Raw genomic sequence first — 13,946 nt, forward strand, 5'->3', positions numbered from 1 at the left:
CTCTCCTACATCTCCCTCAGCAGCTAGCTCAGGTCCAGCTGGCTCACAAATCTAGATGTGGATTTGTGTATAATCTCTTGCTTGAAACTCTACCCTACCGCATGGTACTGTGTGGTATTAGGCCACCAGGCTGGCTCGTATCTACTCTTTTTTGTTGTTTGCTTTGTTGAAATGATACGTTTTAGTAGGTAAATTATCCACTTAAAACAAAGTAGGTCTCGGCACTTACACAATACCCACTTTTCTGGATTCTTGTGATCAGGCTCACTTACAAAGCAGTGATTTATGTCTAAATACCATGGTTTACAGTGAAAGATTAAGATGAAACATGGGAAATGAAAAGTAGGCCACATAAAATCCTAAGAATCATTCATTTGTTCAGAAGTGTAAGCTTAACATTGCTAAAATCAAATAACGGCACTTGTTTCTGTTTGCAATCTTCTTTGGAGATAATGCTAATTTCTTCATATAAACAAAAATGAAGTGTTCACTAAAGGAATGCTAATTAAATGGTGCTGTTGGGATTGTTCTTGCTACAGAAATGTAATTTAAAATCACCTTTTCTAGAAAATTGCTATTTAGATTCTCTTCCCTGCTAATGCAAGTGGAAAGGAACCAAACCTAATTCAAAGTGGCAGCAGGATGTGAAATGGTGAACCTCCAACTTTGCAGCATGCTCTGCCTTGCTTGCTGTACTGTCTCCAGTTCTGCATAAGCCCTGTTACTCCTACAATGTGAGGTTAGACTTTTTAGCTATTGAAGGGGCTTGCCAGAGTAGGAGGGAGCTGGAGGGACCTCTTGTCCACAGCATTTTAGCCTGCAAATCCCTGGAGAGTTCCTCTTAGAAGATGACTATTCAGGGCAACAAGGAAACTTGGCTATACACAAAATACACCAACTGAAAAAAACACCAACATTTTTCTCCTGTCTTTCAGTTGTAAGAATTATAATTGATCCTTACAACAATAGTATCTGAAATGTTTTAACTTACCAATGTGGATTTTTAAAAACATTCGTAGCATCTACTTAACAGAATATAATTTCCACTGACAACTTGGGCTTTGATCTTGCACACAGTTACACATTATGCTCGTGAGTTGTCCCATTGAGTCACCTCATGAGTAAAGTTAACCACATATATAAGTGTTTTCAGGATCATGTTTAATTTTAGTATTCCAAATAACTAGCAGGTAGACTGTTCTGGTTTACTTCCCCCGCCCCCGCGCCCCGACCAAATCCTTAGCTTTTTGGAACAAGGACTGTCCCTTATCTGTTTGTACAGTAACTCCTAACATATGGGAGCCCTTGTCTTGGTTGGGGCTTGTTAGTCCTACTGTAATTCAAGTAATAAATAATAACAAAATCTTGGTTTAAACTTTCTAAAACATTAATTGCAATTGTTGCAGGATTTTCTGGAGAAATCTTCTTTCCCAGTTGAGGGTGGTTAGAGTTGGTTTTGTTGTTGGTTTTGTTTTTTGGTGGGTGGCAGAGGAAGGGTTTTTCTGCATTTCTACTTCTGTTAGCCTAGCTACAGGCCTCAATTTGTTCCTCTGCAAAAGAAAAATCTTCTCTGAGTGGAGACTCTTTTTGTCCCAAATTTCTTGCAGAGACATTCATTGTCTCTTTGTTAAAGTTGAGATGTGGTTATAATATTTTGAGAGTCCTTTCAGTTTCTGACTAGAGTGACCTGGAGCTTCTCTACACGAATACTTTGTTCATGGTAGACTGCGGTGTACATCAACCCTGTACTATCCTGCCACACGCTAAATATCCATGTGGACATTGCTGCAGTGCACAAACATTTCCATAGTGCACTTTGACCTACACAGCTTTGGGAATAAATTAAAGCTCACTGCGGAACTGTTAGCATTGCAGCACTGTCTGTGTGGACACTTAGTGCAGGGCAGATTAACACCCTAGCTTGCTGGAAACTAAGTGTTGTGTAGACAAGCCCTTGGATTGCCATATTTCCCTATGAATGCAGTCATAATTAACAGATTATAAGGCCAGAAGGAATCACTGTGATCCTCTAGTGTAGTAGTCCCCAAACTTTTCAGCGTCGTGCCCCCCTTACCTGTCTGCGACCCACTCTTCCCCTGGAGTCGGGAGCAGGGACGTGGACAGGGATATGGGAGCCGAGGCTGGGGATGCAGCTAGAGGCAGGTCTGAGGCCGGGAGCAGAGCCAAGGTCAGAAACGGAGCCACAGCCAGGGGCCGAGGGTGGGGCCACAGCTGGGTGCAGAGCTGCGGCTGGGCTGCGGTCAGGAGCTAAGGCTGCGGGTGGGGATGGGCACGGGGCCAGGAGCCTGGATTGGGGGTGGGGCTGGAGCGGAGCTGGGAGCGGAGTGGGGCTGGGTGGCGCTCCCTCTCCACCCTCTGTGGGGGGTGGCCTGGGCTCCGCTGCACCCCCCCGAACATTCCTGCCCCAGTTTGGGGACCTCTGCTCTGTTGTCTGATCGCTTGCATAATACCAGCTATAGAATTTCCCTGATTCAGTTTCTGTTTGAACTGGAGCATATCCTTTAGAAAAACATCCAATCTTGATTTTAAAATTGCCAGTGATGGAGAATCTACCACAACCCTTGGTAAGTTGTTCCAGTGGTTAATTAACCTCACCGTTAAGAACTTGAATTTGTCCAGCTTCAATATCCAGCCATTGGATATTGTTATACCTTTTGTGCCCATTACCAAATTTTTGGTATAAAAGCATTCAAGTTTCTCAAGTTGATGCTTCCATCATGTGTTGTATTTTTGCATGTGTCTCAAATAACTCTGAGTCTTAACCTGTTCCAGAAAGAGTAAACACTGGAGTGCTGTTAATGCAATCTTGTAAGATGAACTTCTGTCCTGGTTTCTTGTTATGCAGCATCATTCTCCTTAGAACTTCAGAGTAGGAGAAGTTCACTAATTTAGAAACAAACATGAGAATGTCTTCCTATTTTAGGGCCTGCTCCAAAGTAAATGGAAAATGGAAATGGTAAATGGATATCACATATAGCTCCCATCTATATCTAGTATTTTGGGAATTTCTAAGTATTTCTTTTTAGTAAAAATGTAACCGAGTGATGGGTCTTTCTAAAGATGTGACCAACTCCCATTACTTATGTGAAGCTTGATCCAAAACTCATTGAAGCCAGTAGAATTCTTTTTCACTGACTTCAGTGAACTTTGGATCAGGCCTGTTTTTGCTGAAATCGGCTTAAGTGAAGCTGAATAACTTTCATGAATTGGAGAGCAATTTCACTTTAGTCTCGCAATACATGGCAGCTCTACAGAACCAGCATTGGATAAGTAATTTTACATTCAAAAAACTCTTTGACATAAGAATTAAAAGGATGGGAGTAGGATACAGCGGACCAGTAGTTTAGGAAATACAGTATTTTATGGTAAAGGTTCTTCCTTCACACACACACGCTTTTTTTTTAAGATACATTTTATATTGGAAGAAGAGGTTCACAGAGCAGCCCATCACAGATTTCTGTAGTGTGATAAGAACAAATTCAGAAGCTCCAGTAGGTAAGTGTGCTCCTTATCTACCCTGCTTATTTCCTGACCTGATACACTGGCCTGTACTATAGGCTCAGTCCTTTAAAATGGTGAACATCCGGGTACCAGTCCAGCAAAGTACTTACACATGTGGTTAAAGTTAAGCACATACTTAAGCTCCTACCTATTCAGCTCAGCACTTACATGCATGCTTAGGTCCACTGACTTCAGTGGGATTTAAATGCCTGGCTGAATAGGAATGAGCCTAAGTATATGCTTGAGTGTTTTGCTGGATCTGGGCTAGGGTGCTCAGCAACTTCCAGGATCAAGCCCTGGAAGCAGCATTGCTCTGCAAAGGGAGCTCAGGTACCAACTGTGTGAATGGGAGGCACAGTTCTCACAGAACTGCCCCAATGTGCAGGGAAGCACACCCACTGAAATACTTCAGCTCCGCACACCTCTATGGCCAACTCTTGTGCACAGTTGGGTCATGGCCTCACTTCTTCTCCCACTAGTGGGAACTATTACCACAGGAGGGAATATTCAGTGCACTAAGAGTGCCAAGACGGCAGTTGTGTCTGGCCTCTGCAAAAGATCATCTAAAGCTCCAACAGCTCTGCTTTTCTGGCACCATGGAACATTCTTTCTGGGCAGGAGACAGATCTTTCTCAGGGGCCAGTCCAAGGCTGTTGAATGAGCTTCCCCAGAAACTAAGGACCATCACAGACCTCACCAGCTTTATCTCCCAGTTCAGATCAAACTTCTTCAGTCTTGTTTTCTCTAATATAAACTCATAGCAGTGTGTATATAAAAATAAAACACAATCCCCCCCCCACACACACACACACACAATTCTCCTTCTGCTGAGAGAAAGAGAGAGAGAGCAAACCACATATTGGATGTTAGTTGCATCATTAAATACACAACTAGAACGTGTTCAGCTACAACAGTGACAAGGGCCATATAAGAACCTATATACAATAGAGGGGGCACAAGGAAGTGGGGAAGCTATGCAAAGGCTGTGCACATTCTGGCCTTATATAAATCGACTGGTGGTGTAAATGGCTGCAAGTCCATTTATATTAATGGGATTTTGCCTAGCTATGCCTGGCTTTGACCCACAAATAACTCCAGCAGTGTAAAATAAAACTGTAGTTCTCTTAAAATGAAAATTACATTAATTTTTTAAATATTTAACTGAAACAGTCTAATTATATCTGAGGCTGGGGGAAAAAATTAAGGTTGAGCATGTTACAGGGCAAAACAGCTGCAAATGTCTCCTTTACGTTTATTTTCTAATCTCTTAACAGAGGAACAGGACAATTATTTTCTTTTATGTGATGTTTTACCAGAAGACAGATTACTAAGAGAACAGCTCCAGCAAAAGAGACTGGTAAGTAATTATTTTGAGGACTAAGTACCTTAAGAAACTGAAACAACATAATGTAAAATCAAATATGTACATTTGTATGGAATTAGAGGAAGGCATTTTATGCTAAACTGCAGAGATAAATCTTCATTTTAGCTTGTTTCCCTGATTGCCAGTTTAAAAACACAACAACAAAACACATTTTCTTGGCGTAGTTTTACCTGCAGGCTGTATGTCAGTGTTCCACTCCAGTGGGAAATATGCCCAGAGCAAAAAAAGAGCTGAATGTGCTGAATAATTTTTTCTCGCAAGCATGTGACATGCATTAGCACAAATTTTCCTGTGTGTAATAATAATACGCCAATACTGTGGTTTAAAAAATGGGAAGACCAGAATGGCATTTTGAGGTCTTACAAAGGCAAATCCTCTTGCTAGCCCCCCTTCCCCATCCAACCCAGTAGCTGTGGCTTGGCAGATGAGAGGGAAGCTGTATCTTTTCTTAGCCACTCTGCAGAGCAACATTAGCCCACTGGCTGAAGAAGTGCTCTGTAGCCCAATGCACCCCACCGTCACATGAGAGCGCACCAGAGTATTGGGCCGCAGTGAATCCTCTGGGCCTGTGGAATATGTGTATCCCTGGCACAGTACTCCAAATCCTCCTTTCCCTTCCCACTTCCTCCCCCCACACACATTAGCTTCACTGCCAGGGGCTCTCTGTGCCTTCAGAGGAGGAAGCAGGAGTTGCCCTACAATGTGAAATCTTCATTGCTGTGTACATCCTGTGGAACTGCAGTGATAGCACCAGTGGGTAGGTAGATGGGGAGGGGGAAACAGATAGTAAATCCATTGCTCCTCTTCTGATCTGTTCAGAGAACCTGGGTACACCAAATTGTAAATTCTTTGGGGCAGGGTCCATGTCTTCCAGCATGTGTTCACAGTGCTTACGTACAGTCAGGTCCACTCCCAATCAGGGCCTTTGTGTGATACCACAATAAAAATAGCCCAGGGAGTTTTCTGTGCATGGGGTTTGGATTTTATTTGCATCAGACCCACACCAGCACATCTGCAATTAGGGACTTCCTCGGCTGCAGCCAGAAGTGCAGGATTTGGCCCAAAGCAAACATTGCTTTTATCAAAGGTTAACTGTGAAGTAAAGAAAAAAAAATTAAAATGTTTGTGCCCTTTATTGCTGTTTTATGAAACTTAAAGAATCCATAATTTTTTCTGCCCTTTTCTGAATCTTAGAAATGTCAGATCCTGACTTTCCGCTTTTTATTGAAAACCTGAGGCTGAACCCTGAGCTGAAGCTGCAGCTGTGGCTAAGAAAGTCACAACTCAGGTTTCAGCAATAAAGGCATCCAGTTTTTCACTTCCCTTTGCTGCAATCTGAGTGTTGATTTGCAGGTAAAACAGTTATTTTGCTTTGCGAAGCCCTCTGCCTCTGAATAAATCCAACAATTAAGAGTCAGCTGACAAATAGGTTTGTGTGAGTTGTACAAAAGAAAAGATCAGAACTAATATGGCTTCCATTGATTTCCCTTGCTTCTCAATTCAAACCTTCTGTCTCCAAGGGTTTGTCCACAGTAGGATAAAAGTTGTTTCAAGCTATATTAGCTAATACATTTTATTTAACATGTTTTAAAACTCTGGTGTAGATAGGGCAAGTTGTATTGTGACACATCCCTGACAGGTGTTTGTTCAACCTGCTCTTAATAATCCCCAATGATGGATATTCCACAACCTCCTTAGGCAATTTATTTCAGTGCTTAACCACTCTGACTGTTAGGAAGTTTTTCCTAATGTCCAACCTAAACCGCCCTTGCTGCAATTTAGGTCCATTGCTTCTTGTCCTATCCTCAGAGGTTAAGAAGAACAATATTTCTCCCTCCTCCCTGTAACAACCTTTTATGTACTTGAAAACTGTTATCATTTCCCCTCTTAGTCTTCTCTTCTCCAGACTAAACAAACCCAGTTTTTTCAATCTTCCCTCGTAGGTCATGTTTTCTAGACCTTTAATAATTTTTGTCGCTCTTCTCTGGACTTTCTCCAATTTGTCCACATCTTTCCTGAAATGTGGCACCCAGAACTGGATACAGTACTCCAGTTGAGGCCTAATCAGCACAGAGTAGAGCGGAAGAATTACTTCTCGTGTCTTGCTTACAATACTCCTGCTTATACATCCCAGATGATGTTTGCTTTTTTTGCGACAGCGTTACGCTGTTGACTCATATTTAGCTTGTGATCCACTATGCCCCCCGCCTCCCCAATCCCTTTCCGCAGTACTCCTTACCAGGCAGTCATTTCCTATTTTGAATGTGTGTAACTGATCGTTCCTTCCTAAGTGGAGTACTTTGCATTTGTCCTTACTGAATGTCATCCCATTTACTTCAGACCATTTCTCCAGTTTGTCCAGATCATTTTGAATTTTAAATCCTATCCTCCAAAGCATTTGCAACCCCTCCCAGTTCTTTATCATCCAAAAACTTTATAAGTGTATTCTCTATGACATTATCTAAATCATTGATGAAGATATTGAACAGAACCAACCCCTTCGGGACTCCACTCATTATGCCCTTCCAGCATGACTGCGAACCACTGATAACCACACTCTGGGAATGATTTTCCAAACAGTTCTACACCCACCTTATAGTAGCTCCATCTAGGTTGTATTTCCCTCATTTGTTTATGAGAAGGTCATGTGAGACAGTATCAAAAGCCTTACTAAAGTCAAGATATACCACATCTACTGATTCCCCCCTAGCCACAGGGCTTGTTACCCCGTCAAAGAAAGGTATCAGGTTGGTTTGCCACGATTTGTTCTTGACAAATCCATGCTGTTACTTATCACCTCATTACCTTCTAGGTGTATGCAAATTGATTTCTTAATTATTTGCTCCATTATCTTTCAGGTTCAGAAGTTAAGGTAACTGGTCTGTAATTTCCCTTTTCATACATGGGCACTATATTTGCCCTTTTCCAGTCTTCTGGAATGTCTCCCGTCTTCCATGACTTTTCAGAGATAATTGCTAATGGCTCAGATATCTCCACAGTCAGCTCCTTGACTAGACTCAGTCTAGGATGCATTTCATCAGGCCCTAGTGATTTAAAGACATCTAACTTTTCTAAGTAATTTTTGACTTGTTCTTTCCTTATTTTAGACTCTGATCCTACCTCATTTTCACTGGCATTCACTATATTAGACGTCCAATCGCCACCAACCTTCTTGGTGAAAACCGAAACAAAGAAGTCATTAAGCACCTCTGCCATTTCCACAATTTTCTGTTATTGTCTTCCCTCCTCATTGAGTAATGGGCCTACTCTTTCCTTGTCTTGATCGCTTGTGGCTCTTACAGGTGAAATGCATAATTGCAGTTTCCTTTTAAATTGGTGGCAAGCTGGGAATTGTGTGAAAAAACTGGTAGGCTTGAGTGTTCAGAAGTCCCTCTGCCCTTCTCCCAGTAGTCTGCCAAATACTGTCTCTGTCCTTATGGAGTCTGACTACTCTGGACATCAAACAAGCTATGAGACTGACCTTTAATATGCTGGCAGATAGCCAGCTCCTCTCTGTTGCCTCTCTTGACCCTCATTAGCTCAGCAACGATTTCTCTCAGCCAATCAAATTCCTTTGCTGTTTGCTTAGCATTCTCGAGCAGGTTTTTTTCATGCCTACTATCATTAGTTAAGCAACTCCTGTTCTGGCTCACTTTGTGAAGTACGTTTGAAAACTCCCAGTTTGAAAACTTCTGTGTATGGCTATTCATTAATTAGTAGAGAGTCCCAAATCTGAGAGTGGAGCTGCTCTTTCTCACACTCGTCATAAATGCTCAGGCTGAGGTTTTCTCACCTTTCCATGACAGGGACTCTGAAAATCTGAGGCTGTTCTGATTTTGTTTGCCTGTAACATTGGTACAGATGGATCTGTCTTAACAGATGATTTGAAGAAGAAGGGAGGTGTTTTGTGTACAATTATTAGCAGGTTGTTTCAAGCTCATGGGACAGCATGGAGAATGGTGTGATGTAGGGAAAAAGAGACAAAATGAGTAGTAAGGAGGAGGGGCGTGGGCTGGATGCAGAGATTAGCATAGTTGTATGAGATAATGAAAGCTGAGATGTAGGCCAGAGACTGCAAGTTTGCATAGTGTTGTGAGGGTTTTGATATTTATAATTTTGAGCATTTTATATTTCCACCTTTTATAGCCCTTTCTTCTCTCCCCACCAGTCATAAACACAATACACGATTCAAAGTACATGCAACTAATCTCTGCTGAAAGTGTAGACAGAGGGCTGAATTCTATTCTATGCCTCTGTATTTACACTAATGCAACTGGGAATATAATTAAGCCTGGTGTTACCTATACTTCCTAATTAATTTTCTCCACCAGACTGGTAGAGAATGGCTGACTATTAGTGCATCCCATTTTACCAATCCTAGTCTGTGCCATGTAGTAGTATAGCACTCCTATTCATTAAGTGTAAAAACCTGCCAATGACTTCTTGTTGCGGTCTCTGCATTTTTTAACTAGAAGCTGTTTTAAGTAGTTCATTTGCCTGTAGCAATAAACAGCTAGTTTCTCTGAGTAGTCAGCAGTGAAATGTAACTTTTATTTAAATAGAAAGACACTAGACATAGAGGTACTTGGTGAGTTTGTGAGAGATCTGCTGGGGGATCTTGATTTAAAATATGTATTCTGCCTGTGAAGATTTTAACCAATATTATTTAGGGTCAGATTCTGCCACCCTTGCTAATCTTGAGCACTATCTTATTCCTCAAGCAGGTGGATATCAATAGCCTACTTAAGGAGTAAATTACTTCCCATTGTAAGTAAGGGTGACAGAATATAAGCTCTTCAGAGCAATCACTTTTATGAATTTGTATTGTGCCTAGCATAATGGGACTCTGATGCTGACGTGGGTGTTTAAATGCTATCACACTATCAATAACAACCACATAGTAGCTTTCTCCTCTGTCAGAAACATGGCATATTTAAACAAATGGACTTCAAAATAATTTCCCAGTAGGGTAAGATAAGAACTTTTTACAATAAGAACTTATCCCATGAGAGCTAACTCTATACTGTACACTGACTGATAGCTGTCTGGTGTTGTAAGCTTCCAGAGTTCAGTTGCCACTCGCTTGTCCAATGTCAATGCACCTGTCATTCTAGTGTGCCTGCACAGGAGGGCTGGGCAAGCTCAGCACGCAGATCCAGGAAGGTGGCCTTTCGCATCCAAAAGTTCTGCAGTGTCATCCCAAATCTGCATTACCATGTGATCCCACCAATCAGCACTCCATTCTCAGGCTCAGAAACTGCGATCCACTATGTGGAGGTGCTCCGTGACGCCAGGAGCAACCCGGCATTTTTATTCACTGTCCATTAGCATCCAGTCATTGTTGTTGAACATCTCCTCCTCACACACCTGATTATAGTAGTGCTTGTTGAAGTTCCACAAATACAGAAGAATTGTGTGTCCTGTATTGGCAATGAGTAAAATAATGCTGAGCTCTGAAGGGTCCATGCTGCTGACAGAGACATAGTGGAGACTGAAAAGTGGCTCCTGGAATGATGAGAATTTAAAAATGGCATGAAAATTACGGAATGGAACAAACAGTATGGGATAGAGAAAGTTGTATTGTGGGAACTTGACTCCTACTTTTGTGAAATCCCTGGGTGAATTGCTGGTAACCCACAAAGCACTGCAGAAATGTTCCACAGTAGGCATTGTGCTGGATGGCGGCATGGGGCTTACAGGCTTATCTACCCATGGTGTGCTGCATTTTCTCTCAATACATCCATTCATGGTGAACACTCCCAGCACCAACCAAGCAGCCAAGAGTTCATGCGCCCAAGAAATATACAGAAGTTGGCAGCTTTCGCTGACAACTTACGTCAACCAAACTTTCAAAGTGGACATGGCCTCAGACTAGAGAGAAACTGATTGAGGGGCCATGTCTAGCAACATATGATGGGCTAGAACCTGCAAGCTTCAGAGCACTCTGGTCCCAGTCCAAGAAAACTTTTATGCATGTGCTTAACAATGAAACTGTTCATGCCTAAGTATTTTGCTGGATCAGGGCTAGAGTGCTCCTTGCAGGATCAAGCCCCATAACAGTAATAGCACCTCTACTCTCTACAGGCTTTACAAAGGAGGATAAGTATCATTATTTTATGAACTGGGAAACAGAAGAACAGAGTGGTCTTAAGAACCAGGAACAGCCTCCATTCCTTTGCTTTAACCACAACTGTAGGAATTGGGTAGTCTAGTGGATAGGATGCTGGACTGAGACTCAGAAAACAGCTGAATTCTTACTCTATTCACAAATTCCCTGTGTGACCTAGTCTCATTTAGTGTACCCTATGCCTCAGTTTCCCATCTGCAACCATGGGGATAAAATCCTTCCCTATCTCACAGAGAGGCTGTGAAGATAAAACCCATTAATAACTGTAATTTGCTCAGACTCTATAGTGATAAGGTCATTTACGTTTTTAGACAAACCTTCTGTCCCCTATTCCTAATGCTTGTCAAGATCTGTTTTTCAGAATTTCTGAAGCTCTTTCTTTAGAATTTTGAGGCCTTCAGTGCTATCTATCCTGAGGAACTAAGATGGAGAGTATAAGAAGACACATGTTTCTTCATTAGTCTGAACCTTCTGTCTTTTCTAATTCAACATTCCTAGAGTTTTTGTTAAGGTCAGGTCTATTGCATTTGAGCAACATGGAAAAGTCATTCATTCATAGGCATGCTGTAAGCTGCTAGCCATACAAAGCTATTTTAAGTGCTTCTGGGAGAAGCTGATAATTCCTACCAAAACAATGCTGCCAAGAAGAGAAACACTTGCAATTTCTCAGACTCCCTTGGGAGACTGCAGTTTTTATGCCAGAGACTCTGAACTTCTCACAACCTCAAAGTGTGACATTTTTCTAACCTCCAAGTTTCACATTTCTTCTCAGTGATCAAATTTCTTTTGTATTCCCAGTTTAATATACTGGTGCAATTGAAGACTATTGCCCTGGTCTGTGCAGTTATATGCTATTACCCTGATCCTTTCCGTTTAAATGGAAAGTGGACATTAGCTCATAATCTGGTTGAATTTTTCCATATTGGCAGATCAGCATTATTGAGAGCAATATGTAGTAGGAGCTTTAGGAAGGTTTTCTTTAGGAAGAAAGACCAAGAAAAGAGGGAACTGGAACTGAAAATGTTTATGGTCAACTTTTGAATACATTAGCTTCTTTGTTAAAGGTGATTTTTAGATGTTCTATATCACTTGCATCTTTCTTTTACCTATAGCCTCCTTGTTCATAGGTGATGAGGAAAACATATCCAGGAATTTTCCTGTGCATAGACTGAGAAGGTGAAGGCTTAAAAGGCTTCTAGCAACTTGAGTAACATTTCTACTGTCACTGTTATCTTATTTGTATGACTCTAATTCTCAAACACCACACTCAGGATTAGCACCTCATTGTGTTAGTCTCAATATAAACACATAGTTAAAGAGTTCGCTATCTAAAAATGTTTACTTTTGTCTGAAACTTTTTACATTTCTTACAAGCTACTGTGACAAAGTTCTTGCTCTACCTTGGTGGGTCTTGCGCTTAGTGGCGGATTTGCTCGCCTTGGAGCTTCACGGCAGCCCTCAGCTTGGCCATTTTTCTGAATTCACAGTCCAGGTCGATTCCTCCTGTATCTGACCAGGAGTTGGGAGGATTTGGGGGGAACCAGGGCCCGCCCTCTAGTCCGGGTTCCGGCCGAGGGCCCTGTGGAATGCAGCTGTCTAGAGTGCCTCCTGGAACAGCTGTGCGACAGCTACAACTCCCTGGGCTACTTCCGCATGGCCTCCTCCCAACACCTTTTTTATCCTCACCATAGGACCTTTCTCCTGGTGTCTGATAATGGTTGTACACCTCAGTCCTCCAACAGTCCGCGTTCTCACTCTCAGCTCCTAGTGCCTCTTGCACCCAGCTCCTCACACGCACACCACAAACTGAAGTGAACTCCTTTTTAAAACCTAGGTGCCCTAATTAGCCTGCCTTAATTGATTCTAGCAGCTTCTTGATTGTCTGCAGGTGTTCTAATCAGCCTGTCTTAATTGTCTCCGGAAGGTTCCTGATTGTTCTGGAGCCTTCCCTGTTGGGAAATGGAACGTCCTTTGCTTGCTCCTCAGCTATCTGCTTTCTATTCTTTCCTAAAGCCCCCTAGCCTGGATTTCTCTTACTTTTTGAACCTGCCTTAGTCCCCCCCACGACCGGGCCAGATGCTTGTTTTGCTTTGTTTTGATTTTTTGTTTTTTTTCAGTCTACGTGCTGGTCGGCCCTCAGCTTGCCGCCAGCACCCGCCCCCCCCCACGCCTGCTTTCGGGCGCAGCTATTTGTCTCAGCTGAGCCCCCCGGAGGAGGGGGGGGAAGATTGCCAATTTTGCTGTCCGGAGGGGGGAGTGGAAACCCCCAGACCCAGCCGCTTTGCTGGCAGCTTGGACTTTACAACATTCTCAGCATGCCGAAAGCCGTGGAACACAGCCAGCACAGCTGGAGAAGAAGATTTCAGAAGACAGGAGAAATAATCCAGGAGAGCTATAAATCATTGTGAAGGGGGCCGTAAGACTGAGTAATTTTCTGAATTATACTCTCGTGGGGGGGAGTTTGACTGTGGTTACTTGCATTTGTGGCGGCACGGGGGTGTGGCGCAGAGACCCCCACCTCCGATCCATCGGTGCCCCTAACTCCCCCACCCTTACTACAACTGTTACAGCCCCCCCCGCCGTCCGTCCCTGCTGGCAACCTGCCATCTCCCTTCGGATCCAGCTGTTCGCTTTGAACTTTGCCTTTCAGACCGGACATAACAGCCGACCAAACGAGACTCTTAGGACAAACGTGTGTGGGTCTGCACCACCCCCCCCGGATTGCTTATCCCACAGCCCCTATTACTGGACCCCGATTTCCCCCCCCCAGTCCAACCGCTTCGGCATTCCCCCCCCCCCGCCTGCAACCAGCGGGGAGGAGCGGTTACTTTGCTTTCCCCCTCCCCCCTCCTCCTTCCTGTGTCTCCCCGTCTCTCCCTGCTCACAATGGTGGGGGAATGAGAGGGGCGAGGC

At 43.1% G+C, this 13,946-nt stretch overlaps 1 protein-coding gene across 5 annotated transcripts in view; it reads left to right on the plus strand.

Annotated features, from left to right (window-relative positions):
• ZNF277 (zinc finger protein 277) overlaps positions 1–13,946 on the plus strand; it is a 93,326-nt gene that overhangs the window by 44,953 nt on the left and 34,427 nt on the right. For all 5 annotated transcript variants that reach the window (XR_013347976.1, XM_077834123.1, XM_077834104.1 and 2 more), the window contains 2 exons: positions 3,428–3,516; positions 4,797–4,879. Coding sequence is in view for 4 of the 5 variants with exons in the window: in XM_077834123.1 (XP_077690249.1) it covers positions 3,428–3,516; positions 4,797–4,879 (172 nt within the window). In the remaining variant the exon portion in view is untranslated. The remainder of the gene's footprint in view (positions 1–3,427; positions 3,517–4,796; positions 4,880–13,946) is intronic.

This window comes from Eretmochelys imbricata, chromosome 1 (assembly GCF_965152235.1).
Source record: "Eretmochelys imbricata isolate rEreImb1 chromosome 1, rEreImb1.hap1, whole genome shotgun sequence".
NCBI classification, from domain to species: Eukaryota; Metazoa; Chordata; order Testudines; family Cheloniidae; genus Eretmochelys; species Eretmochelys imbricata.